This window comes from Tiliqua scincoides, chromosome 13 (assembly GCF_035046505.1).
Source record: "Tiliqua scincoides isolate rTilSci1 chromosome 13, rTilSci1.hap2, whole genome shotgun sequence".
Classification (NCBI taxonomy): Eukaryota; Metazoa; Chordata; class Lepidosauria; order Squamata; family Scincidae; genus Tiliqua; species Tiliqua scincoides.
This window is the reverse complement of record NC_089833.1, coordinates 1,840,161-1,864,092: the sequence shown is the minus strand read 5'-3', so window position 1 is coordinate 1,864,092 and position 23,932 is coordinate 1,840,161. Positions and strand designations below refer to the sequence as shown.

The following is a 23,932-nucleotide window of genomic DNA, read 5'->3' as shown; positions in this document are numbered from 1 at the left end:
CATGCATCCTGGTGCCACTCCCTTGCACGTGGCATTCTGAGGTAGCCTATTTCTAAAACAGGAGGTTGCATTTACCCATCATGCCTTGTCACCTGTGATGGACCTTTCCTCCGTAAATCTGCCCAATACCTTTTTAGGGCACCTAGGCCAGGCACCATCACCACGTCCTGTGGCAAGTGGTTCCACAGATGGGTGACAAATGCCCTTTAAACACCATTCCCTGGCCCTGGGAGGTAGCATGGACTTCATGGACTTGAGATCAGAGGCCAAACTCCTTTGCTCCCCACTGTTTCTGGGGTTTCTGATTTTGCTCTCCAGTGTGCCTTCTGGGGCCTGTCGAGGGTCTGGGAAGATCTCAGTACCATACGCTTGCATGTTCCTGCTGCCAGTCTCCTGCCATCCTGGTAGCTCTTCCAGCTGGTGCACAAGAAACAGCTGCAGAAGCAGAGAGATGGTCTTGGATCACGCCAGGTCAGGAGGCACAGCTCCCTCTGTCCAACTACAAACCTTCAAGACCTTCCCATGGGTCAATGTTCTTTCTTCCTCCTGGAGGCAAGCCTTCCTGCAACAGATTGAGCCTGGCATGCTTGAGAAGAAAATCTGTTCTGTGTTGCTTCAACTCCTCCTTCCAGCTGCCCAAAGAAGCCAACAATCTCAGAAGTTTTAAAAGCTCTCCTCTTTATTAAACTGTTTCTACAATCACAACTGTGTTTATGTAGGAATAGGGTGCCACGCTTGGGATCTCTTTAGGGTCTTCCTCCTAGAGGAGGTTGCTGCTGGGCCCCTTATCCCCATGCCCGGGGTGGTGAGTGAGGAGGCAGCATCTTTACTGAGTTCAAATCCCACTTGCACAAGCCTTTAAACCAAAGGAGTCAGGTCAGCTACAGCATCCTGATCTGTGGGGAGGCCCCAAGTCTTGCTTTCACAAGAGTTTCACTCCTCCGTACGGTGGAAGGTCAAGAAAATGGCCCCTCCCATGGGAAAAGGCCAGAGTTGGGTTCCTCAGTTCTTCCTGGAAGCTGGGCAGATGTCCCTATTGAGACACTCCCCGCAGTGCGGGTGGACAGGGAGGCAGATCTGTTGGCCAAATCCCACCAGCAGCCAGTTGATCTCACTCCAGAGGTCCCTGGGGGAGCAGAAAGAAGGGATTTCATTTGTTGAAACTATGCCTATCTTGCCTTTCCATATTTGGCAGACCCGCAAGGTGACAAAAAGAACAAAGACAACATTAGCAGCAGAAGAAATGAAACAGCAGGGCAGGATTAGGCAAGCCAGCAGTAGCAGAGGTGGCTAAGAAGTCTCTATGCCAGTGTTCTTCAACCTGTGGGTCGTGACCCCAGTGGGGTCACGAAGGGGAGGGGGGTCATGGCAGCCGTTCAGTCACGGTCCTGCCTTCTCAAAATCAAGTTCTTGCACAGCCTCTTCTCTCTGTCTTGCCCTGCAGCTCCTAAGGACTGCCCTGCCCAGGCTGCTACCTCACAGGGTTGTTGTGAACACACAAGAAGTAGGGGAAACGGTGGGCGGGGCAGGCAGATCAGGGTCCAGCAGCCAGACAGGATCAACAGTCTCATATTTCATCTCTTTCGGGAGGGGGTTGTGGCACGAAGAGAGGTTGAAGGAGGCCATATGCACTCCTCTGAATACAGTGGGATTTACTTCTGGGTAGACATGTATAGGATTGAGCTGTCAACCTTCCATTAGTAGGCAGGCCAACATACATGGCAGGTCAGACCTGGCAGCTTGAGCAGGGGCCAAACAAACCTGCCAGGGACAAGCGTTATAATGCACCACGAAGAGGTCCACATACCTCAGAGACCAGATGGGGCAACAAGCAGTAATGGTAATTTCAGCCAGCCCTGGCCACCCTATTCACAAAAATCTCTTTCAAGGAACACAACCCCAATAACATACCAAGACTTTTGTTTGAGAAGTTGCCAAAAGCGATGGCATGTCAGAATGCTCAGAAGCTCACCTGGGAAGCCACTCTTCCAGAGCTTGTCTCGTTGCCTCAGGAACTTTTGTTTCCTTCTTCACCCACTTCAGCCTGTTCGAAATGCGGTGTACATGTGTGTCCACACCTGGAGATCATGGAGATTAGAATGGGAGAGTGGAGAAGTGTACCATATTTGGGGGTGAGAAGATTTCCTCAACCCAGCAAACTAGCATGCATCACACTTGGTTTTCTCTTTCCTGGCATCATGCTGGCACTCCCTTGAGTGCTGTACAGTGAGTCCTCCTTATCCACAGATTTGAGTATCTACAGATGCCAAGCCTTGGGAGTTCTTCTGAACATGACCGGAAATCACTTCTAATTTGTGCTGGCGACTTCAGGGTGCATCTGGAGGTGTTCTGAGGCTTGGGGGGGGTGTTTGCAGCCTCCCGCACCTTAGAACACCACCCAGGTGCAACCAGAAGTCACCAATGCAGACTGGAAGTGACATCTGGTCACGTCCAGGAGGCTTCTGAGGAGGCTGTGCGTGACCTCCAGAGGGCCAGATGCAGCCTCCAGGTAAGTTATTGCAGTGTGCCGCCCCCCTCCTGGAGATTATCTGCTGATTTTGGTATCCATGGTAGGTCCTGGAACTGATCCTCTGTGGATACCGAGGGCTCACAGTATCTGCTCCATAAATAATTCTGGTGGCACATCTGCTCGTGGCCTGTGCCTTGAAGCATGTGGTCTTCTGAGTCTTCCCAGCTCCAATTGCAACAGTTTTTTTTCCTCCTCTAACTGAGGCCTGGAGCCAGGTGCCAGAAGTTAAAGGCTGTGTTCTTGAGCGTGTAAGTCCCAGTGAATGCAATAGGACTTACTTTGAGTAACTATGTGCACAATTGTGCAGTAGATTACATAAAAGCCCCGGCCAACACTAATCTATTCCAGGGAGTGAGACAGGGCAAAGACTGTGGTCAGGGTTGGCTTTAAGCCAATTGGACCAATTGTGCCCCATGACTAAGGACCCCCCTGCTACAGTAAAATAAAAAAGAAAACTAATCTTTCTTTCATTAATATTAAAATTAATATTTTTAATAAATCATTTCATCACTTAAGCAAGTGGTTTTCTAACTATTTCCTTTTCAAAGATAATCTACACATTTTGTTTCTTTACTTGCAGGCTGACATGAATGCCATTTTGTATGAAAATGTGTTTTGGTCCATTTGGTCCATTAACTCACCTGCACTTTTGAAGTGCACATTTTGGTTGCTTTCCATTCTACTACTAGAGAGACTGTCATAAATGTTATTTTTACCTCTAAGATTCTACAGACATTGGCTGTGAACAAAAAAGGTTTCCAGTGGGGCCCCGCAGCTCCTAAGCCTGGCCCTGCCTTTAGTTGAAGAACCTTTCTCTCCCCCCCCCCACCTGTGTTCAAGACCCTCTGCCTCTGATGCAAACGAGTCAGGCCACTGGACAGTCTGCTCAGACAGGTAGTGGCCCTCCAGGCCAAGGAGAGCCTTTTGTTTTCTCTGGGATCCTTTCAAGTGGAGATGCCTCCAGCCAGGGAGTGGAGGCCTCCATAACTACCCTCCCACCACAAGATGCAGCACAAACCCCATTGGTACAGCTACACCAGGACTGGAAAGTTGGATAGGATTTGACCCTTAGTGACCCCGATGCTCAGATGGGACCTGAGCTCTGCCCCCAGTAATTGGGAGGGCCTTCGTAGTGACCTGGACAAACTGGGAGGGGGCTAGGCTCACATTAACCTGCAGGAGGCAGGGAAAGGGTTTCCTCATCACATGCTAGCTGACCCTTTTCTTAGAGATGTAGCCAGAATCTGAACCCAGGACCTGTTTGCTTCCCCACTCACCTTCTTCATCCCTGCAGAACACACTACACATAGGCCTGGATTGGTGGGGGAGGGGGAGAAGGACAGCATTAGCAGCTGACACTGAGACGAATGGCTCCAGGAAGTGTTCTCCCTTGCATAGGGTCAGGTCTCAGCCAGTTATGTGGGCTGCCCAGTGGCAGATTAAACATTAATAAGGAATGAACTACTGGGGGGGGGGGGAAACCTGGCTGCAACCAGCTTGACAGTGTTGCAAAGAGAGCAGCCTTTCCATTTGGTGGCCTTGGTGGTGACCTTCCCTGATTTCACACCAACCGGCCCCTGAAGCCCTCCCCTCAAAACCACTCATCAGAAATTGGTGTCCCCAAGTTCCCCATGACCTACAACTGCAACATGCACAGATTTTAATATTAATCCAAGCCTAAAAATGGTTGTCAGGCCATTCAAAACAAGGATGATGACACTACAGCACCACCTTCTGTTCACCGCAGGGTTCTGCCACATGAGTCCCAGCAGAGAGACTGTTCAGAAGCAGAGCTGTTCATTTGAATGCATTGGTGTAAGAAGTAAGTTGGTGTGACCTAGCAGGTAAGGGTCAGGAATATCCCGAATTCAGATCTCACCTTCGCCACAAACAAAACAGGATTTGTTCAGTATCAGCACAATATCTGCAATCTGGGGATAGTTGCACTAGCCTACTTTACAGGGCTATTGTTCAGAGGACTGCTTATTCCCCTTTGACGTATGGGGTGACTTTGAGCTGCTCCTTCTTTGCTGGCAACACAAGACACTGCCAGCCTGAGTCAGGTTCTTGGTCTATCTACCTAAGAGCCCAATCCTATCCAACTTTCCAGCACCAGTGCAGCTGCAATGCAGCCCTGAGGCAAGGGAACATGTTCCCATACCTTGAGGAGGCCTCTATGACTGCCTCCCCAACACTGGAAGCAGTGCTTACCCCATTGGCACAGCAGCACCAGCACAGGAAAATTGGATAGGATTGGGCCCTGAGTCAGGCTCAACACCAACACTGACTGGCAGCAGCAATCCAGGCAGGATTTTTTTTCTGGGATTGAAACTGGGACTTTCTGCATGAAAAGCAGGTGCTCTTCCCACTGAGCCACAGGCCCTTCTCCTGCATGTCAGTGCATTAAAACAAGCATTTGCCTCTCCAGAAAAAAATAAAAATCCTTCTCTGCTACCTTCTGATACGTGGAAACCTCGGCTTCCTAAATCCTGGCTGGGGCTTTGATTGCCACTCTGTATGTGTCCAGAGGCACACTTGCTACTTCAAGCACTTGTGAAGTAGGTCTCAGGGCTAGGCACAGCCCAAATGAAGGCCTACAGATTTAAGGAGGAGCGTAGCAAAAAAACAATTCCTCAAGAGCAAGAATACAGTACCAATTCCTGAGATGTCCTGCCAGGCAATGCCCATCACCAAATGAGCCATCTTGGGTCCAACCCCTGGCAGCTTCACCAGCTCAGGAACAGTCCTGGGAATGTCACTGGCATAGTCTCGCTTCAGGATTGCTGTGGTCTGCTTGATATATTTTACCTTGTTCTGTAATTGTGAAGAAAGGGACACATGGCAGAGGTCTTGTGGGCAAACAACTTGAACCAAGCTCATAGGGACGTAACTCTGGGGAATGGGGGACTTCCACCCCATAAATCTGCCTGGTTCCTTTTTGAAGGGGTTGAGGCCAGGTGCCATGACAGCAACCTAAGGCAAGGAGTCCACAGGTTAATTCTGTGCAGGGTACGGAAATATTCCCTTTTGTTCAGATTCTCGCCAGCCAATTTGAGTGGAAGTCCCCTGATTCTGGTGTTGTGCAAGAAGGAAAATAACTTCCCTCTATCCATCCCATGCATATTTTAATCTGGTCCGTGTCCCCATCCGGATTCTAGTGTTTCCTAATATGGCAGGTGTCCCATTCTGTAGTCATTCTGGTTGCTCTCTTTTGCACTTTTTCCACTTCTCCTACAGATGGGCCCCTATATCTTGAATCCGCGGTTTCAAATATCCATCGATCTGGGGGTACATGCCCCCCATCTGATAAAGCTGTTTAAAAGCTTACTGGGGTGAAGTGTTTCTTGTTTTAACAGGTCGCTATAAGCATTTAAGCTTATAACGTGGCATGAGCAGGCTGCTGGCAGCCTGAATGCTTGAGGAAACTAGATCCAACGCTAAACAGAAAGCAGTTAACTTCCTGTTTAGCATTAGATCTAGGTTTGTCAAGCTGCTGGCATCCTGCTCAGTGGTGTCACTAGGGTTCGCGTCACCCGGTGCGGGATGCCAGCGTGTCACCCCCCATGCAGTGGGCAGGGCAACACCCAAGGTGGTGGGCGTGGTGATGTACCATCACTCTGCCCCCACTGGTTTTTGGGTTGTACCTTTTGTTAGAACAAAGATAGAACACATTCTGCATGAAATTACGCATTGATTGATATATAACACGCTGGTATTATTCCTCCAAACTGTGATTTTAGTGATTTTGGTCACTAGTGGTGTCACCCTCCCCCCAAGGGTGTCAACTTACTAACACCTTATTGCAGCAGTTCTCAAACTTTTAGCACTGGGACCCACTTTTTAGAATGACAATCCATCCAAGACCCACCAGAAGTGATGTCATGGTGGAAGTGACATCATCAGGCAAATTAAAATAAATAAGTATAAATAATTAAACTAAAACAATTAAATAAGCAGAAGCCAGCCCTTTTCCACCAAGTGCCTTGGTGGAAAGGCCTCTGTAGCCTGCCTGCAATAACACCCCCCCTCCAAAACCAGTAAGGTTTTTAGCCCTACCCAGTGCCCAGTTCAATTTAAGAACTTCTGTTTAAACCAGATACCTGGCTTCGCAGGTCTCCAAAAGGTTCACCTTTTCAGCTGAAGCCTCTGTTTTGATCCATTTCAGTGGGGGGGGGGAAGCTGCCTTCTGGAGCACTTGTTTAGCTGCAGGTGCATAGGATCAGGACCATTCTGATAACCTTGCACTCTCCTTCACCTGATCTTCCACACCAGCCAAGGCACATTTGCTTACTCGTGAGTAAACGTAACCATGAGGCTTCGTTTCGCTTTCCATAGGGCTTAGTACATTCGTCTGCTTGGAGGGAAGGACTTCCTTCTCAGGTGTTTTTGGGGCTGCATTCATTGGATCAGGACCATTCTGGAGTCATTGGATTCCTCTCAGCCTGCCCTTTCCTATGGACTAAGGCATGTTCACCTACTCACGAGTAAATGCACTATACGGCTCACTTTCACTTTCCATAGGGATCCATGCATTTTTGTTCTGTTTTTTGGCCATAACTTTGGATAGCAAGGAGATATTTCACTCGGGTTTTTTGCATTGCCTTCCGCTCAAAATTCCACATCCAATGGTATATAATATCATGGGGTTACTCCTAACCACCACGATTTTAGCGTGTCACCTCCCAGTGCGCATCACCCGGTGCGGTCTGCGACCCCCGCACCCCCTAGCGACGCCACTGATCCTGCTCTTGTCACAGTATAAGCTTAAATGTTTACAGTGCCCTGTTAAAACAAGAAACACTTTGCCCCAGTAAGCTTTTTAATGATGCTAATGGGCAGGGTGTGCGTGCCTGTGTGTGTGTGAGAGGTAGTATTAATACACGATATTGATATGTTTCCTGTATCTGTGGCTTCTGTTTTGCAAGGGGTCCCTGGAACAGATTCCCTGTAGACATGGGGGCATGCCTGTATATCCTTTTTGACATGTGGTGACCAGAATTGGACACAAGACGCCAGATGTGGCCTGACCGTCAGTCTGCACAATAGCATAATAATAGCTGTTTTGTTCTCAACCTCTTTCTTAAAAAATGGTGAGGCAGACCACAGCCAAGATCTTGCTGACTGGGCACCCACCCAAGAGGAACACTTCCACAGCTGGGGAATCAAAGTCAACGTCCCTCCACACTCACACACAGATCCATCACTCACCTTCCAAAACCCCACAGGGTAAATGAGCTGGCCCAGAGTCGTGTCATCTGTCTCTAAGATGTGATCCACGCTGAGGCCATGCTCCCTCAGGCGCATCATGGCGGCCGAAGTCACCTGATCTTTGGTCTGGCTAGAGAGCATGAGTGACAACAGAACCTGGTAGCGCCTAACCTATGGGGCCGAACAGGAACAGAAAGTTGACACCACGGGTCAGTGGAGGTGACAGACTAGATAACCAGCAACAAGACCCTCTCAAAACCCAGCTTAGCTTTTGTTCAGTTTAGGTTGAATGCAGTGAAGGTGGATATGGGCAGAGGGTAAAACAGGCACATGGACGAGGGTTTGTGCCAGCTCTTTCACCCCTTTCTGACTGATCTGGAGGACATTTTGGTACGTCTCTCTTGCTATCACCAAGATGAGGGAAAGCCAGACGGAGAGGGGCCACCTTCAATACCTCCCTCTTGGATATGCAAAGGGGATTCCCTAAAATCTGAGGGATTTCCACTTGTGCAAAAACCAAAACAAATAACAGCCAGGACAACCCAAGAGTTTGAGGAACTGAGACCCAGCAAGCCATAAAAGAAATAAAAAAGAGTGCATTCAAAGTTTAACTCTGCAGTTCTTGGGATGTCTCCTCAGAAGTAAGTCCTAGTAATAGAGGTGCTTTTATTAATAATGACATAAAAACACATAACACTGCATTTTGGTTTTTAAGATATTTTCCAGAAATTAAAATAGATTACTTTCCCAGTCAGAAATAATACTGTGGCTGTATCTGCTGACACTATATTACCTATATCACTTACCTAGTACACTTTTAAAGCGTTTAAAATTAATAAAGATGAGAACTTGAAATAAACATACAACATCGCTTTCTGCCTTTTTCATTTTTTTCAAATCATGGAATTATGAAAAAATAAAACCATTTTTAAACACCTGTACCTTGCGTTATCGAGGCAAAATACAGTGGGCCACCTTAGCCATGGGCTTGCCCCCCACAGATTTGAAGATCTGTGATTGCCAAGCCCGTGCCTGGAGGGCCTCAGAGGACCTCCCTTCTCCTCCTGTGGTCAGGTGATTTCCCGTACAGAGGTCTGCAAGCCGAAGGGCAAGAGCAAAGCCGAGATGACATCCACCCAAGAGTTATTAGGGAAGTGAAGAATGATGTAGCTGATCTCTTGACTAAAATATGCAACTTGTCCCTTAAAATGGCCATGGTGCCAGAGGATTGGAGGATAGCAAATGTCACGCCTATCTTTAAAAAGGGAAAGAGGGGGGACCTGGGAAACTATAGGCCAGTCAGTCTAATGTCTTTTCTGGGTAAGATGGTGGAATGCCTCATCAAGGATAAAATCTTAAAACGCATAGATGAACAAGCCCTGCTGAAGGAGAATCAGCCTGGCTTCTGTAAGGGTAAGTCTTGCCTCACATACATTTTAGAATTCTTTGAAATGGTCACCGATGTGGATGTGGATGTGGGAGAACTGTGAATATTTGGATTATCAGAAGGTTTCTGACACGATCCCTCACCAAAGGCTGCTGAGGAAATTCCGCAGTCAGGGAATAAGAGGGCAGGAGTAGGAACTGGTTGAAGATCAGGAAACAGAGAATGAGTGTCAGTGGGCAATTCTCACAGTGGAGAGAGGTGAAAAGTGATGTGCCCCAAGGATCTTTCCTGGGACCGGTGCTTTTCAACCTGTTCATAAAGCACCTGGACACAGGGATAAGCAGCGAGGTGTCCAAGTTTGCAAACGTCACTAAATGAAGAGCAGAAGAGAATGTGAAGAGCTCCAGAAGGATCTCTCCAAACTGGCAGAATGGGCAGCAAAATGGCAGCTGCGTTTCAGTGTAAAATAATGCACATTGGTGCAAAAAAATCAAAACTTCACATATAGGCTAATAGTTCTGAGCTGTCTGTGACAGATCAAGAGAGATCTTGGGGTGCTGGTGGACAGCTGGATGAAAGTGTTGACCCAACGTGTGTCAGCAGCAAAGAAGGCCAATTCCATGCAGGAGGTGAACTGCAATCACTCTGTTTCAAGATTCCAAGCCTTAGGGAGCCCTGCAGACGGCTGTGCTGGGCTCCCTGTACCTCCTGCAGCTTCCAGCAGCCCTACCAACGTTAAAGTAAGTGAAAGCACCCCCCCTTCACAAGGTGATCTTGGGGGTCACTTCCCTGCCCTTGCCCCTCCCCCACAAAGACATACTGAGGGAGTAAAGCTCCCTCAAAGTCTGAGAACCACTGGGTTTCTGAGCTGTGATGGATCAGGAGAGAGATCTTGAGGTGCTGGTGGACAGCTCAATGAATGTGTCAACCCAATGTGCAGCGGTGGTGAAGAAGGCTAGTTCCATGCTTGGGATTATTAGGAAAGGAATTGAGAATAAGATGACCAATATTATGATGCCATTGTACAAACCGATACTAAGGCCACACCTGCAGTATTGCGTCCAGTTCTGGTTGCCACATTTCTAAAAGGATATAGTGGAAAAGGAAAAAGTGTATAAGAAAGTGACCAAAATGATTACTGGGCACCTCCCTTATGAGGAAAGGCTACAACGTTTGGGGCTCTTCAGACTAGAAAAAAGATGCCTGAGAGGGGACATACAAAATTGAGACATACAAAATCATGCAGGGGATGGATAAAGTGGATTGGATAAATTTCTGTTCCCTCTCACACAATACCAGAACCAGGGGACATCCACTAAAATGGAGTGTTGGGAGAGTTAGGACAGACAAAAGAAAATATTTCTTTACCCAGCATGTAATTAGTCTCTGAAACTCCTTGCCACAGGAAGCGGTGATGGCATCTCACCTTTAGATGTACAGTGCCTTTAAGAGGGGATTGGACACATTTCTGGAGGAAAAGTCCATCACGGGTTACAGTTGCACAACCTCCTGATTTTAGAAATGGGTTACCTCAGAATGCCAGATGCAGGGGTGGGCACCAGGACACAGGCTGTGTCTGTTGTGTGCTCCCTGAAGCACTTGGTGGGCCACTGTGAGATACAGGAAGCTGGACTAGATGGGTCTTTGGTCTGATTCAGTTGGGCTCTTCTGATGTTCTTATGACCTCCCAGATGCAACCAGAAGTGTCTTCAGGTTGCATCCAGCAGGCCCTCTGAGGAGGCTGGGAAGCTGCATGGAACCTGTAGAGCAGCATGGAACCTGTAGAGGGAACCTGTAAATTATTGCACCGCCATGCTGTGAATTGAATTATCCACAGATTTCAGTATCCCTGAGGGGTCCTGGAATCGATACCATGGATATCCCCCATGGATACCAAGGACCCAATGAACAGAGAAGATTGAGTGCAGAAAGTCAAAAGCAGATGTAAAGCTAGGCTGACCCAAAACAGAGTTTAAAAGACTCGTAGAAAATGAAATAAAATCCCTGAGCAGAAGCCGCTGGACATTTTCTATCTTAGCTATTCCAACTCCAAGAAAAGGGGGGAGGGTCTGGTTGCTGCACCCCGATGATTGGTGTCACTAGAGGCCAACAGCCAGCTCTTAAAAACCCAGGTTTGCTGCTGCCATAGGGTCACCTTGGAGCACCCCATCCCATCCCTTTGCCTAGCTGTGGTGGGCACCTGCCTATCTCAACAGGAAGGTCAACCAACATCCTTTGTCTCTAGGGAAGCCCAGATACGATCAAGCAAACTCACAAAGCACTTTCTAGGAGGGCCTTCGAAAACAGCGTTGGGATTCCAAAAAGACAGGGCTTACTGCAAGAACATAAGAACCCTGGCCAAAGGCCCATCTAGTCCAGCTTCCTGTATCTTACAGCGGCCCACCAGATGCTGCAGGGAACACACAAGACCACAAGAGACCTGTAACCTATTGCCAATTTCTTGCGTCTGGCCTTCAGAGATAGACCACCGCTAAAACAAGGAGGTTGCATAGACCCACCATGGCTTGTAACCCATAAGTTTGTCCAGTCCACTTTTTATGCCATCCAGGCCAGACGGCATCACCACACCCTGTGGCAATGAGTTCCAGACTAATCACATGCCTGGTAAAGAAATATTTCCTTTAGTCTGTTCTCCTGACACTCAATATTAATGGATGCCCCCTGAGAGAAGGAGATGTCTCCACTGCCTTTATGATGCTGGGACAGCAAGGAAGTTGGAGGAAAAGTTCATTACGGGTTACAAGTCATAGAAGGTATGTGCAAGCTCATGGTTTTAGAGGCAGGCTGCCTCTGATTGCCAGATGCAGGGGATGCAGGTTGTGTCTGTTGTCTTGTGTGTTCCTTGGGGCATTTGGTGGGCCACTGTGAGATACAGGAAGCTGGACTAGATGGGTCTTTGGCCTGATCCAGTGGGGCTCTTCTTAAGCTTTAGGGGGTGGGGCTAGGAAGGGCCTCCAATGAGAAGAAACTTTAGAATGTGTGCCAAGACATGCTTACCTCTGGGGGAGCACTGCTGTCAAAACATTTCTCAGCCCCCATCTGGTCCACAGGGGCATCTCTCTCCGCCCTCATTTCCCGGATATTGGCCAGCTGCTGCTCCCAATTTGGGGGCTCCCATTTCTGTTTCTTGGTTTCGTCTGCCTTCCTCAAGCAATGGTGCTCTTCAGATTCGTAGGCCAGGCTGACCTTCCTCCTCCTCCCAGGACTCTTGGGAGAAAGGACTGCTGCTCTTGCTGCTGAAACATACAAAATGGGGATTTCAGCAAACTGCAAACATTTCTTGAGATGCTGGGGCAGTTCCTCTGCATGACAAAGAGCCCATCTGTGGCCCCACCTATTTCCATGGCCAGTTCCCTCCAAGCAGACACAAAACAGCTCCCCTTATTTCCCTAATTTCCTCTCTTGCCTTTAACGAGGCTGTAGTTAAATGACTTTTTTCCTTTAATTTAAAGGACCCTTCTCATTTCCTTGAGATTAAACTGCAGGTGAAAAATTAATGGATAATTAGATTATCCCTGTAGTCCATCGGATTATCCTTAGGGTGCCAACTCTTTTCTCTGGCCCTGCTCCTCTGCTCAACATGCAAAACCCAAAAGGGTGTCTGTGTGTGAAACCTTCTTCTCCGTCTCTTTCCATGCAAGGGAAAAGCTTTGCTGGCTTAGTACCAGTTGTATCCGAAGGTTAGGCACCTGTTGAACTCAATGGCACTCCTGAAGAAATGTATTTGAGACTGCACTAATGGAAACAAGAACTGGCCTCTCTGTGGTTAGGAATGCATAGAATAGAGTTGCCACCTTTTTAGATTTTCTGGGCTCCTGTGCTTTTTATTGCTCTGCACCTAAGGATGGTCCTTCCTAACCTGGAAGGCAAAGTCCCAAGTCAAGGGAAACAGGGGGAGCTGATTTTGTGGCTGCTTGGAGGGAACTGGCCATGGAAATAGGCAGGGTGACAGATAGGCTCCTTTATAGTTGCACAGATAGTTGCACAGGCATAAGAACATAAGAAGAGCCCATGGAGTCCAGCTTCCTGTATCTGACAGTGGCTCACCAAATGTTTGAGGGAACACACAAGACAACAAGAGACCTGCATCCTAGTGCCCTCCCTTGCTTCTGGCATTGTCATAGCGCATTTCTAAAATCAGAAGGTTGTACATACACATCATGGCTTGTAACCCGTAATGGACTTTTCCTCCAGAAATTTGTCCAATCCCCTTTTAAAGGCACCCAGGCCAGATGCCATCACCACATCCTGTGGCAAGGAGTTCCACAGACCAACCACATGCTGAGTAAAGAAATATTTTCTTTTGTCTGTCCTAACTCTCCCAACACAGGCAGGGTGACCAGATGACATAACTGCAAAAGAGGGCCTTGCGTGGGGTACAAATCTGTCAAGTAAATAAGTAAGTAAATAAAAGAGGACCAGGCACCCCAAAATGTAGGACATCAAGAAAAATGTAGGACATGACAAAATAAAAGCCAAAAACACTCATATATGGATTTAATGTGGTGAATTTACACTATATTACTTATTAAATTTAAAACTATATTACAGATAATTCAATAATAGCAGGAAGGCTCTGTGCTGCCCAGTCACAGGGAGGAGAACGCAGACGGCGAGTCCTTCTGCAGGACAGGAGACTACCTGCCCAGTCACAGGGAGGAGGACGCAGACGGCGAGTCCTTCTGCAGGACAGGAGACTACAGCAGAGAAGCTGCCCTGGTCACCCTCACACAGGGAAAGCTTTGCAGGCTTCGCACCAGGCTGCATCCTTAGGGTACGCAGCCGAGGTCTTCAGGTGCCATCAGCACATCCTGTGGCGAGGAGTTCCGCAGGTTAACAGTTGCAATTGGGGTGAGAGAGAAGAAAGAGCCAGGCACGCCCCTCCTGCAGGAGGAGAGGTGGCGGCTGCTGCTGCTGCAGCAATTAGTATTAAAAGTATTTTATGAGGATGATGATAGTGCACAGACAGAGGCTCCCCCAGCCCCTCACCTGCAGCCTCCCGGTTCAGCTGCAGCCTGCAGGAGACTCTGCGCCCAGCACACATGGCTCTCCCCACCGGAACTACAGCCCCCGGCATCCCCCGCGGCGCCCAAGTCCGCTCTTCCTCTGCCCGACCGGAAGCGGGGCCGAGTGACGTCTTCCGCTTAAAGGGGCTGGCGCGGGTGGGGAGCCTGTCGGAGGGCGTGTTCTAGGGGGCGGCAGGAAGGTGAGTGAGGGGGCTGCGGGGAGCAAGCTGGGGGTGTTGGGGGGACAGAGTCTGAAACACCCCCCAGCTCTGGCCCCCAAAGATGCTCTGCAGCTGCTGTTGCCTGTTTGTGTGTGCGCATTTATATATGCACATGTATTCAGCAGCATTAAATTGTATTTAATTTAATTGTATTTAATCTGTGGAACTCTTTGCCACTGGATGTGAGTGTCCTCCAAGCCAATGCAAAGAGTAAACTGTGTGTGATTTTATATAGAAATATCTATATATAGTTTTATTCCTGGCATTGGTTTGGAGCACACTATACACACACAGAGTATATAAAATCCCACATGCATCTTGTGGCAAGGAGTTCCACAGATTAAATACAATTGCTGTGAGAGGGAATAAAACCTAGCAGAAAAAGTCAGGCACACTGCTTCTGCGGCTTTTGGACTTAATATCTTGCTCAAATTGGTTTTACTCTTTGCATTGGCTTCGAAAATATAGTCAGTGCAAAGATATGCATTGATTGATATGAGCAAGATATTAAGTGCTATTATTAAAGTAAACCTGTTTGATGAGCAAACTGTACAAGAATTTAAAATACCAGAACCTGGTTTTTCATATGACAGCATAAACCTCATGATCATCTTATGCTCTTGTTTCTCCTTGGAAACAATAACATCAAGAGAGTTCTTAATGGTGCAGTGCTGTCTCTCTTGAGTGTTTTGCTGTGCTGGCTCCATCTGTTCAGTGGAAACGAGCTTGGGCTGTGATAGGCCTGCAAGGAAGAAGGCGAAGCTTTGCTCTCTGGTGCCCTCAAGAGCAGGACTAGATCTTAAGGGTTTAAGATGCAGGAGTGGTTGAATATCAGGAAGAAGTTCTTCATGGTAAGGGCAGTTTTGCAATGGAACCAATTGCTGAGGGAAGTGGTGGATTCTTCTGCACTGGAGGACTCCTGGAAGAGGCTTGACAGGCCTTTTTGGAGATGCTTTAGAGCAGCGGCGCCCAAACTTGCAACCGCTGTGCACCTAGAATGGCCCCCCCCCCCCGTCCAGGCCGTGGCTTTCCTCCAGGACACAACCAGGGTTTGCTCCGGTGACTTCCAGTCACATCTGGGAAACAAGGAGGCTGTTTGCAACCTCCAGAGGGTTGAGCACAGCCTCCAGGTGTGCGGCTCATTATCTGGGTAGACCTGGGCACCAGGACACTCTGGACTGTTGCGTCTGTTGTCTGGCGTCCCAGAAGACTGCACAACAGGACCTCCGGGCAGACACAATTGCCCAGGGCATCCTGGTGTCCAGGTCTACCCAGATGATGAGCTGAATGGTAAGGTCCACTCACTGGGCGGATGGGTTCCTCTGAACCCTGGATCCAGCACCTGGGCTGGGTTTAAGTGGCCCTGCCTTAGAAAGTATTTTCCTGCTTTCAGCAGGAGGTTAGGCTGGATGTCATGGAGGACCCTTTCCGACTCTTCAATTCTATGATTCTATAAGCTCATAATATTACCTGATGCATATACAGGTCCAGCCTATTTATACATGGATTTGTTATACACAGATTTGACTCAACACAAATGGCCCCTGCAAATGAGAAGGAATATGCTGATTCCAGGAGAAGGGGCAAAATGCACCCTTCTAAAATCAGTTTTAAAAACTGAACATTCCTTTAACAATAGCATAGAGAGAGAGAGAGGGCAGCTGGCTGACAATCCATCAATCCTTCTCTCCCCAGTGGACCCCTCCCTTCCCCCCCAGCAGTGAAAGAAAGTTGATCACTTTGCATAGGTGAAGGGAGGGGCTGAGTGAAGCACCTTTGTAAGTGCTTGGAGGAGGACTGATTGATGATTGTCTTCTTAATGATTCATCTTACATCTCAAAGGTCAGCAAGGCTGTTTTTAAATCACAAAGCAAAGAAACTTTTTTAAATTGATTTGCTATAGTGCATTTTTTGCCATCCATGTGAGTGCTTAGAACCCACTCAAATAATGAGGCTCAACCTGTACAGTGGGTCTTCAGTATCTGCAGGTGACCTGTTCTAGGACCACCCCCCCCCCACAGATACCTTATTCCATGGATAATGAAACCTGCAGAGGAGGGGCTCTGTGGCACCACAATTACTTACCTGGGGTCTGCACTGAACCCTCTGGAGTTTGCACATGGCCTCCTTGTTTCCCAGGTGTTACTGGAAGTCACTGGAATGAACCCTGGTTGTGTCCAGGAGGCCTTCTGAGCATCCGCAGATGTTCAAGGATAAAGAGAGTCCACTGTACTTTGGTCCTGTGGGTATGAAGTATTGCCACTCACTGCTGTGATCCAGGGTTTGGCATGTGCTCCAATGTGTGCATGGAGCTCCTGAGAAGAATTGATACCCGCATGTGCTGCAGTTTTTGAGACCATTAAGAAACTGCCATGTACTGAGTCATGCCAGTGATCCATCTTGGTCAATATTCTCTATGCTGACTGGCAGCAGCAACTCTCCAGGGTTCAATCAGAGAAGGGTCTTTCCCAGCCCTACCTGTAGATGCTTCTGGGAGTTGAATCCAGGGCCTTCTGGTACTCTTCCATTGAACTAAAGCCCCCCCCTCATTTTTGGTCCCCAGGGAATAGGATGGAGTCCTCTGAATATGTCCATCTTTGGCGGAATTATCACCTGTTTGATTGTCTTGACAAATGTTTGTATTGATTGTGTTCTGCCAACAGTGCTCATGAGAGTTCTTCTTGTCCACCCAGCTTCCTCCATGGTTTCTTAGTCCATGATGGCCAAACCGCAGAGCAAAGACCCTGGTCTGAAGGAGAAATTTAAGAGCCTCTTGGGTCTCGGGCAGTCCCGGCCGAACTCCAAGTCGTCGGAAGGAAAGCAAACAGAATTTATCATTACTGCAGAAATACTCAAGGTGAAATGTGGAGCTTGTTGGCAGCAGCCTGAATTGAGATTAGGAGTCTGAAGGCCCACAGAGGGGGCAAAGTCTAGAACAGCAGGTTAAGACACAGAGCAGGCAGTGGGAACATGGAAGGCAGTCATTGCCCTGTGACTATTTGCAATGTCCTGAGTTTGCTTTAGGTGTCCTGTCATCAGCAAATGAAAAGGGCCTGGTGGTTGTTTTTTGGACACTACAATGGGGATCTGTAGGGGATCTGTTCCAGGACCCCCCCCCCCCATGGTTCTGTGGATAATTAAATTTGTGGAAAGCCCTCAGACAACCTCCAGGACATGACCAGAAGTTTCTTCCCCAGGTCTCAGAAAGATGTGGCCTCTGTGGGCCTCAGAAAGCCTCCTGCAGGTATCTGGAAGGCACTTGTGGTTGCATTCAAGAGGTCATGTGAGACCCTCCAACGTGGGTCAGCACCTACTTTAAATCAGTGGGTGCTGAACCCGTGGATAAGGATGGCCCCCTGTACTTGAGCAGAGATCCCAAAGAGATGATGTTCCTATAGAAATGGGTCCCATTTGCCTCTTCCTCCAGCATCACAATGCTCACAGTTGTGTTTTGGCATCACTACAATACTGTGGCATAACCGGGCTACAAATGACTTGGGATTGTCTAATGCTCTCCTGCTTTCCTTTCAGGAACTGAGCCTAGAATGTGGCTTGAATAATCGGATACGGGCCATTGGTCAGATCTGTGAGGTTGCAAAAACCAAGAAGTTTGAAGAAGTGAGTTTGTCCCAGTGCAGAAGGCTTAGCTGTCAAGAATACTCTGGGCAATAGAACCCCAAGTTCTCCCCCTTCCAAAACGAGCTACACTCCTACTTCACTATGAATGGGCCTTTAGAGATGGCTTTGGGTGGGGGTGGTAGGGGGTCAGCTTGTTAAATTGAAAAGAGACATCTTTCCCCAATAGTCGGCCTGCAGAGGTAACAAAAATCCAGGTAACAAAATCTCATATTTGTGCACCAGAAATGTGAGGCTGTTCAAGAGAGTTGCTTTCTCTTCTGCAACTGTTTGGAGGTCTCTTTCCCCTTTTTCTGTTCTTTCGGTGCAGAAAGCCCTGTAGGGGCTGTGAAGGACTGACGGCCTCCTGCACCCCCCATGAGATTTGGATATTGTGGAAATAATAATAGAAAGCAATGAATTTTTGGTGAGGTGATCAGGAATGAAAGGAGGGGTACCCAGACATATGGCTGAGGGTAATGCTGTCTGTTTTCTGCTCTTAGCATGCAGTAGAAGCGATATGGAAGGTGGTGGCGGACATGCTGCAGCCGGACCGCCCAGCAGAAGCCAGGCATGCTGTGCTGCATCTCTTGCAGGCCATTATTCAGGGGCAGGTAAGGTGTGATGTGCAATGCAGAGAAATTGAGCAGAGCTGATGTGTGCGGTTCAAGGAAGCATGAAGTCAACAGCCTCACGTTCCCAAGAGGCCGGGTCCTTCATCATTCAGTGGGAATACCTGGAGGAAAGTCAGAAGTGGAGGAAAGTCAGAAGTGGGATCTCCCAAGAGTCTGACTTGGGACCGGTGCTTTTGAACTTGTTTGTAAGCGGTATGAAGTTGGGAGTAAACAGCAAGGTGGCCAAGTTTGCAGATGTCACCAAATGATTTGGGGTAGTAAAAACTAAAGTAGACTGTGAAGAGCTCCAAAACGTGCCTCTCCAAACTGGGCGGAGGGACAACCAAACGGCAAATGCATTTCAGTGCCGATAAGTGTAAAGTGATGCACACCGGAGCAAAAGAATCCCAACTTCATGCCTACATTGGTGATGAATCAGGAAAGGAATCTTGTGGAGAAGAGCTCCCCGAAAATGGTTGAGTATCGGCTACTGCAGGCTACAGAAGACAAAGGCCACGCTAGGAACTTTAGGAAAGGGATCAAGAACTGCTGACCTTATATTGCCCTTATATGCATCTACTGTATGGTGCTGCCACTTTTGGAATGCTGTGTACCGTTTTGGTTGCTGCCACTCAGGAAGGCTGTTGTAGAGCTGGAGGAAGCACAAAAGAGGGCAACCAAAATGAACAGAAGGCCGGAGCACCTTCCTGATGAGAAAAGCCATGTAGTGTTGGGATTTTTAGCTTGGAAAAAGGCGATTTAGCATGATGGAGCATGTTAAACATGATGGAGAATGATAAAACTCTGCATGGTGTAGGGAGAGAGGGAAGTTTGTTTTTTCTCCCCTTCACATAATATTAGAATGAAAAATCATCCAGTGAAACTGACTAGTGGGAGATCTCAGACGGACAAAAGGACGTACAGTACTTCTTCGCTCAGCGCAAGTGCATATTATGCAATTATTAATGTGTAATTAGTGCATTCGTTGCCACAAGATATGGCAACAGCTGTAAAAGGGGATAGGACAAGTTCCCAGAGGGTATGAGGTCTATCAACGGGTGCTAGTCATGGTGGCTGTGCGCTACCTCTGGGTCCAGTGGCAACCTACTCTGAGTCCCAGTGGTAGGGGAGCAGTGGCGGGAGAAAAGCCTGCCTTTCTCTCCTGCCTGTAGGCTTCCAAGAGGCAGCTGATGGGGGCCACCATGGAAAATGAATTCTCAAGCTAGGTGGGCCTCTCTGGCCAGATCCTGCAGGACTTTTCTTGTGATGTTCTGTTCCTTACAGGGCGAAAGGCTGGGGATCCTCCGAGCCCACTTTTTCAAGGTGATCAAGGATTATCCTTCTAATGAAGACCTACACGAACGCCTGGAAGTTTTCAAGGCTCTGACGGACAATGGAAAATACATCACTTACTTGGAAGAGGAATTGGGTAAGCTTCCTTTTCAAACCATGATTTAGCAGCAGAGAGATTGCTCCTAGTGGGGATGTACAGCCATGTTTCTTGCCTTCAATTTCTCTGGAACGGTCTTGATGTGATGGTATACATCAAGTGGCGGCCACCGCAATCCCCGTGTGGCTGCCTCTAGGCTCGTTCGCACGTACGCCCCCAAGTAGGGGGCCAGCAAACACCTATGACTAGGGATGGGGAAGAGGGGCACCCGCCGCTTCCCTGTACTTACCAGAGTTCCATGTGCAGCCTCTCCTCCTCATGGCTTTTGCTTGGAATGGACGGGAGCAGCGTGCTCTGGGACGTGCTGCAGAGGAGGGAGAGCAACTGCCTGCTTTGCTCTAGGGAGGGAGGTGAGCTCCAGATCCTTTTTCCCTGCCTGAGCACCAAGATGGGGAGAGGCGATCTGGAGGTAAAATGAGGCTGCCACTGTTGCTGTCCCCAACCAGCTCGCTCTTGGAAAGTTAGAGGAAGATCGTAGCCCCAGTGCAGTGGCAGGCTTGAAGGGGTGGCAGACAGTTCAGCTGGGGGCTTGTCTGTCTGCCACCCTTTCAAGGCTGCTGCTCTATGCAACTGTTTCAGGTGGCTTCACGGCAAGGACAAACCTGGCTACGTCTACTTATGCTGTGCAAAGAAACATTATTGGAAAATGCTTCAGGATGCATATTAGCCATATTGGTTAATCCCAGATCTGAAGTATTCCGGATAGTTTGATATAGAAGCAAATTTGCACCTCTGCAGAAACAAATGATGTAAATGTGGTGCCAAAGCACTCAAGTACACTGTCCTTGACTGCAGCCTCTGCAAATTTCAGTATCCACAGATGCTGAGCCTGTGGCTGGAGGGCCTCACTTTCTGCTCACACTGGTGACTTCCAGGAAGTTCTCAAAGGCTCTCCAGCCATGGATTTCATTATCCACAGAATTTGGTATTCACAGGGAGTCTTGGGAATGGCTCTCCCGCGAATACTGAGGGCCCACTCTATTCATAAAAAGCCCACTTCCATTCTCAGGAAGGCTGTTTGGCTCAGTGCCTTGCTTGAGGAACCTGTGTGCTCTCTGGAAATGGGATGCTGGATCTGATGAGCCTGCTTTGGGCTGTTCCAGTGAGGCAATACCCTCCTCTTGAGATGTAGCAGGCAATCATTTTGATGGCTCTTGAGAAGTTATTTGCTACTTCTGTGAACACCCAGAGTCTAGAAAATACAATCAGAATTCACAGGGTAGCAATTTTCCCATTACTGAGAGTTTGGACTGTGCTGCATTAACCCTCTTTGCTCCCCCTTCAGCGGACTTTGTCCTGCAGTGGATGGATGTTGGGCTGACTTCGGAGTTCCTGCTGGTTCTGGTCAACTTGGTCAAGTTCAACAGCTGCTATCTGGATGATTATATTGCTAACATGGTCCAGTAAGACGGCTTTCAGTCTCCCATTGGCTCAAAGATTCCTGGTTAGAGTTGAAACTGACAGTCTGAGTTCTGCATAGACCTTTGCCTTTGATATTTTGTGCTTTGCAGGAAATGCTGGCCAGAAGGCATTTGGTGCACTTTTATCTATGTAATGATATTGCATTTATTTATTTTATTAAAAAAATAAATTTTGTCTCATTTTTCTGTAGCGAAGGCGAATGAGAAAGGCAGCTTCCTTAAACACTTCCTTAAAAACCTACCATAAAAGCATTTAGAAATACAACATATAAAAATAATCAGGGCAAAAACAATAGGAGCAAAATCCAGATTAAGCAATAGTGTAGCCAGGAGTAGAATAATAATAATATTGATATTATTAGTATAATAATAATAATATAATAACAATAATATTGGCAGAAAAAGAGCAATGAACGATAAACAATATGCAGGGATGGTGGCCCTCAATATCCGTTGGGGGTTGGTTCCAAGACCCCCTTCAGATATAAAAATCTGGGGATGCTGAAGTTCCGGTGGCGGCGTGGTTGTGATAACCACAATTACTTACTGTGAGGTCACACTGGGACCTTGGCCCTCCCCATACCTCTAGGAAGTGACCTGAAGAGACTTCTGGTTTGTACCCACAACTTTTGGTTTGCCTCCTGTTCACATCAGCAACTTCCAGTCACATCTGGGAGGTGTTCTGTGGTGTGGAAAGTCTCATGGATTGGGGTGCTCCTCGAATATCTAGATGTGACCAAAATTCATGTACACAAACTGGAAGTAACTTCCGGTCACTTCCTGGGGGTATTCTGAGGCAGAGAGGCCATCCATGGAGGTTCAAATCTTCAGAAGCCAAGACCACAGATGCCTAGGGCCTGCTTTACGGGAGGCCCAACCCTGACAAAGCCAACTGATTAAAAACTTAACAAAGCAGATGTGCAGCTGCAGCACAGGAAAGGTAGTAATTGACCTTGACTGCAGGACAGTAGAGGACGGCTAGAGAAGGCAACTCTTGGATTTGGGATGAGGGGTTAGGCAGACTTTCTATGCAGACCTGAGAACCCGGTTTTAGTATTCCTGCAGTGAAGGGTGGTGGGCAGGTGTTTTTGGTGGTGGGCAGGTGTGTTTAAAAACCAAACCACTGACCTCCCTTTTCTTTCCCTCAGCATGATCTGCCTGTTGTGCGTCCAGACGTCTTCCGCAGTTGACATTGAGGTCAGTGATGATGCAGACGTGATGGGTGTGAAGGAAGAACATTAGCATTGTTAACCGCATTGATTTAAAGTTGACCTGCAGGACAAAGTAAATCTTCGTCAATGAGGTTCTTCCTGCCCTCATGCCACCCCCATTCCAATTCTTTCTCAAAACCTGTTCCTTCCTTGACCTCCTTATCCCCAGTCTGGTAAATGTGGGTTAGGACACCTGCTTGCACTCCCCCCTCCCTTTCCCATCCTCTTGTTCTGTCCACTGTCAAAAAGTACTGCCATCTTGGATCTCACGAAAGCTCGTGAAATTAGGGCGCCACCATCTTGGATTTCATAAGATCTTGCAAAATTTGGCCTCTAAAGTCTCTATGAGCTTCTCTGTGTAAAACTATAGCAGTATTGACTGTGGAAGTGTGAAGAACCCCAGTGGCAAAAGAATCACACTTTCCCCCCTTTGCCCTCTCAGGTTTCCCTGCAAGTCCTGGATGCAGTTGTCTGCTACAATTGCCTGCCTTCCGGGACCCTTCCTGTCTTCATCATCACTCTGTGCCGAACCATCAACGTGAAGGAACTCTGTGAGCCTTGCTGGAAGGTCAGTGCCTCTTTCAGTGCTCATGTATTGGTTTTAATACATGTGCCACAGTGCATTAGAGCCACAGCCTAGCTTGTCTAGGCCAGTATGTAGTTTGGCCTGACTTGTTTGGGCTTGTTACGGAATTGGGTTTCTCTCCTTCCATTATACCATCACGTGTGTGAGATGGTATCTTTGGAATAGGAAGATACAGTGATTGGGGAATGCTTTAGGATGTGTTTGTTTCTCCCCGTACTGCTTGAAATGTAATTGTTCCTTCATGCAACCATGAAGTGTATGGAACTGTCTGGAGGTATTTGGTGGGTTAAAGTGTGAAGTTATCTGGAGTTAGTAGGAGGTAAATCTGCCAAGTCAGATGCCATGAAGACCTTGAGGAAGGAACCAGAGAGGATCCTTGCAAGTGGTGGTGAAGCAGAAGATTATCCTATTATCCGGACAAGAGCAAGGACCTCTCCAGATATTATTAATTGAAATTATGCCAAGTACCTGGACTATGTGCTGGGTAGATCATTGGCTAGCCTGACTCGACAGATTTTTGAGACAGAGTCATTGGGCAACATCCCATGAGGGGTTCCACATTTCTATCTCTTTAAGTAGGTAAGGCATTGCATAGGTGTGTGGTGTGCGACCGCAGGTGCTGCAGAGTGCTCTGTTGGACCATCCGTCAATCTGTTGCCCTG

The 23,932-nt window shown here is 48.0% G+C and overlaps 2 protein-coding genes across 14 annotated transcripts in view; one reads left to right on the top strand and one right to left on the bottom strand.

Moving 5' to 3' along the window:
* Positions 1-676: 676 nt before the first annotated feature.
* NTHL1 (nth like DNA glycosylase 1) lies at positions 677-14,208 on the bottom strand. Of its 2 annotated transcripts, none has more exons than XM_066640893.1 (6): positions 14,136-14,208; positions 12,144-12,379; positions 7,739-7,909; positions 5,185-5,344; positions 1,973-2,078; positions 677-1,126 (listed from the first exon to the last, which is right to left on the bottom strand). In XM_066640893.1, the coding sequence occupies exons 1-6, from the start codon at positions 14,188-14,190 to the stop codon at positions 1,003-1,005; spliced, it is 852 nt and encodes a 283-aa protein (XP_066496990.1). In that variant the 5' UTR covers positions 14,191-14,208; the 3' UTR covers positions 677-1,002. The 2 variants fall into 2 exon arrangements, with proteins under 2 accessions (XP_066496990.1, XP_066496989.1); XM_066640892.1 differs by having other exon boundaries at positions 12,144-12,382; positions 14,136-14,192.
* Positions 14,209-14,295: 87 nt separating this feature from the next.
* TSC2 (TSC complex subunit 2) overlaps positions 14,296-23,932 on the top strand; it is a 59,332-nt gene continuing 49,695 nt past the window's right edge. For 10 of the 12 annotated variants that reach the window (XM_066640394.1, XM_066640392.1, XM_066640391.1 and 7 more), the window contains exons 1-8: positions 14,296-14,352; positions 17,067-17,230; positions 17,905-17,991; positions 18,492-18,602; positions 19,887-20,031; positions 21,338-21,455; positions 22,622-22,670; positions 23,127-23,252. In XM_066640394.1, the coding sequence (XP_066496491.1) occupies positions 17,090-17,230; positions 17,905-17,991; positions 18,492-18,602; positions 19,887-20,031; positions 21,338-21,455; positions 22,622-22,670; positions 23,127-23,252 (777 nt within the window). In that variant the 5' untranslated portion in view covers positions 14,296-14,352; positions 17,067-17,089. Of the gene's footprint in view, positions 14,353-17,048; positions 17,231-17,904; positions 17,992-18,491; positions 18,603-19,886; positions 20,032-21,337; positions 21,497-22,621; positions 22,671-23,126; positions 23,253-23,932 lie in introns of those variants that run through there. The other 2 variants (XM_066640384.1, XM_066640395.1) reach the window with 2 other exon arrangements.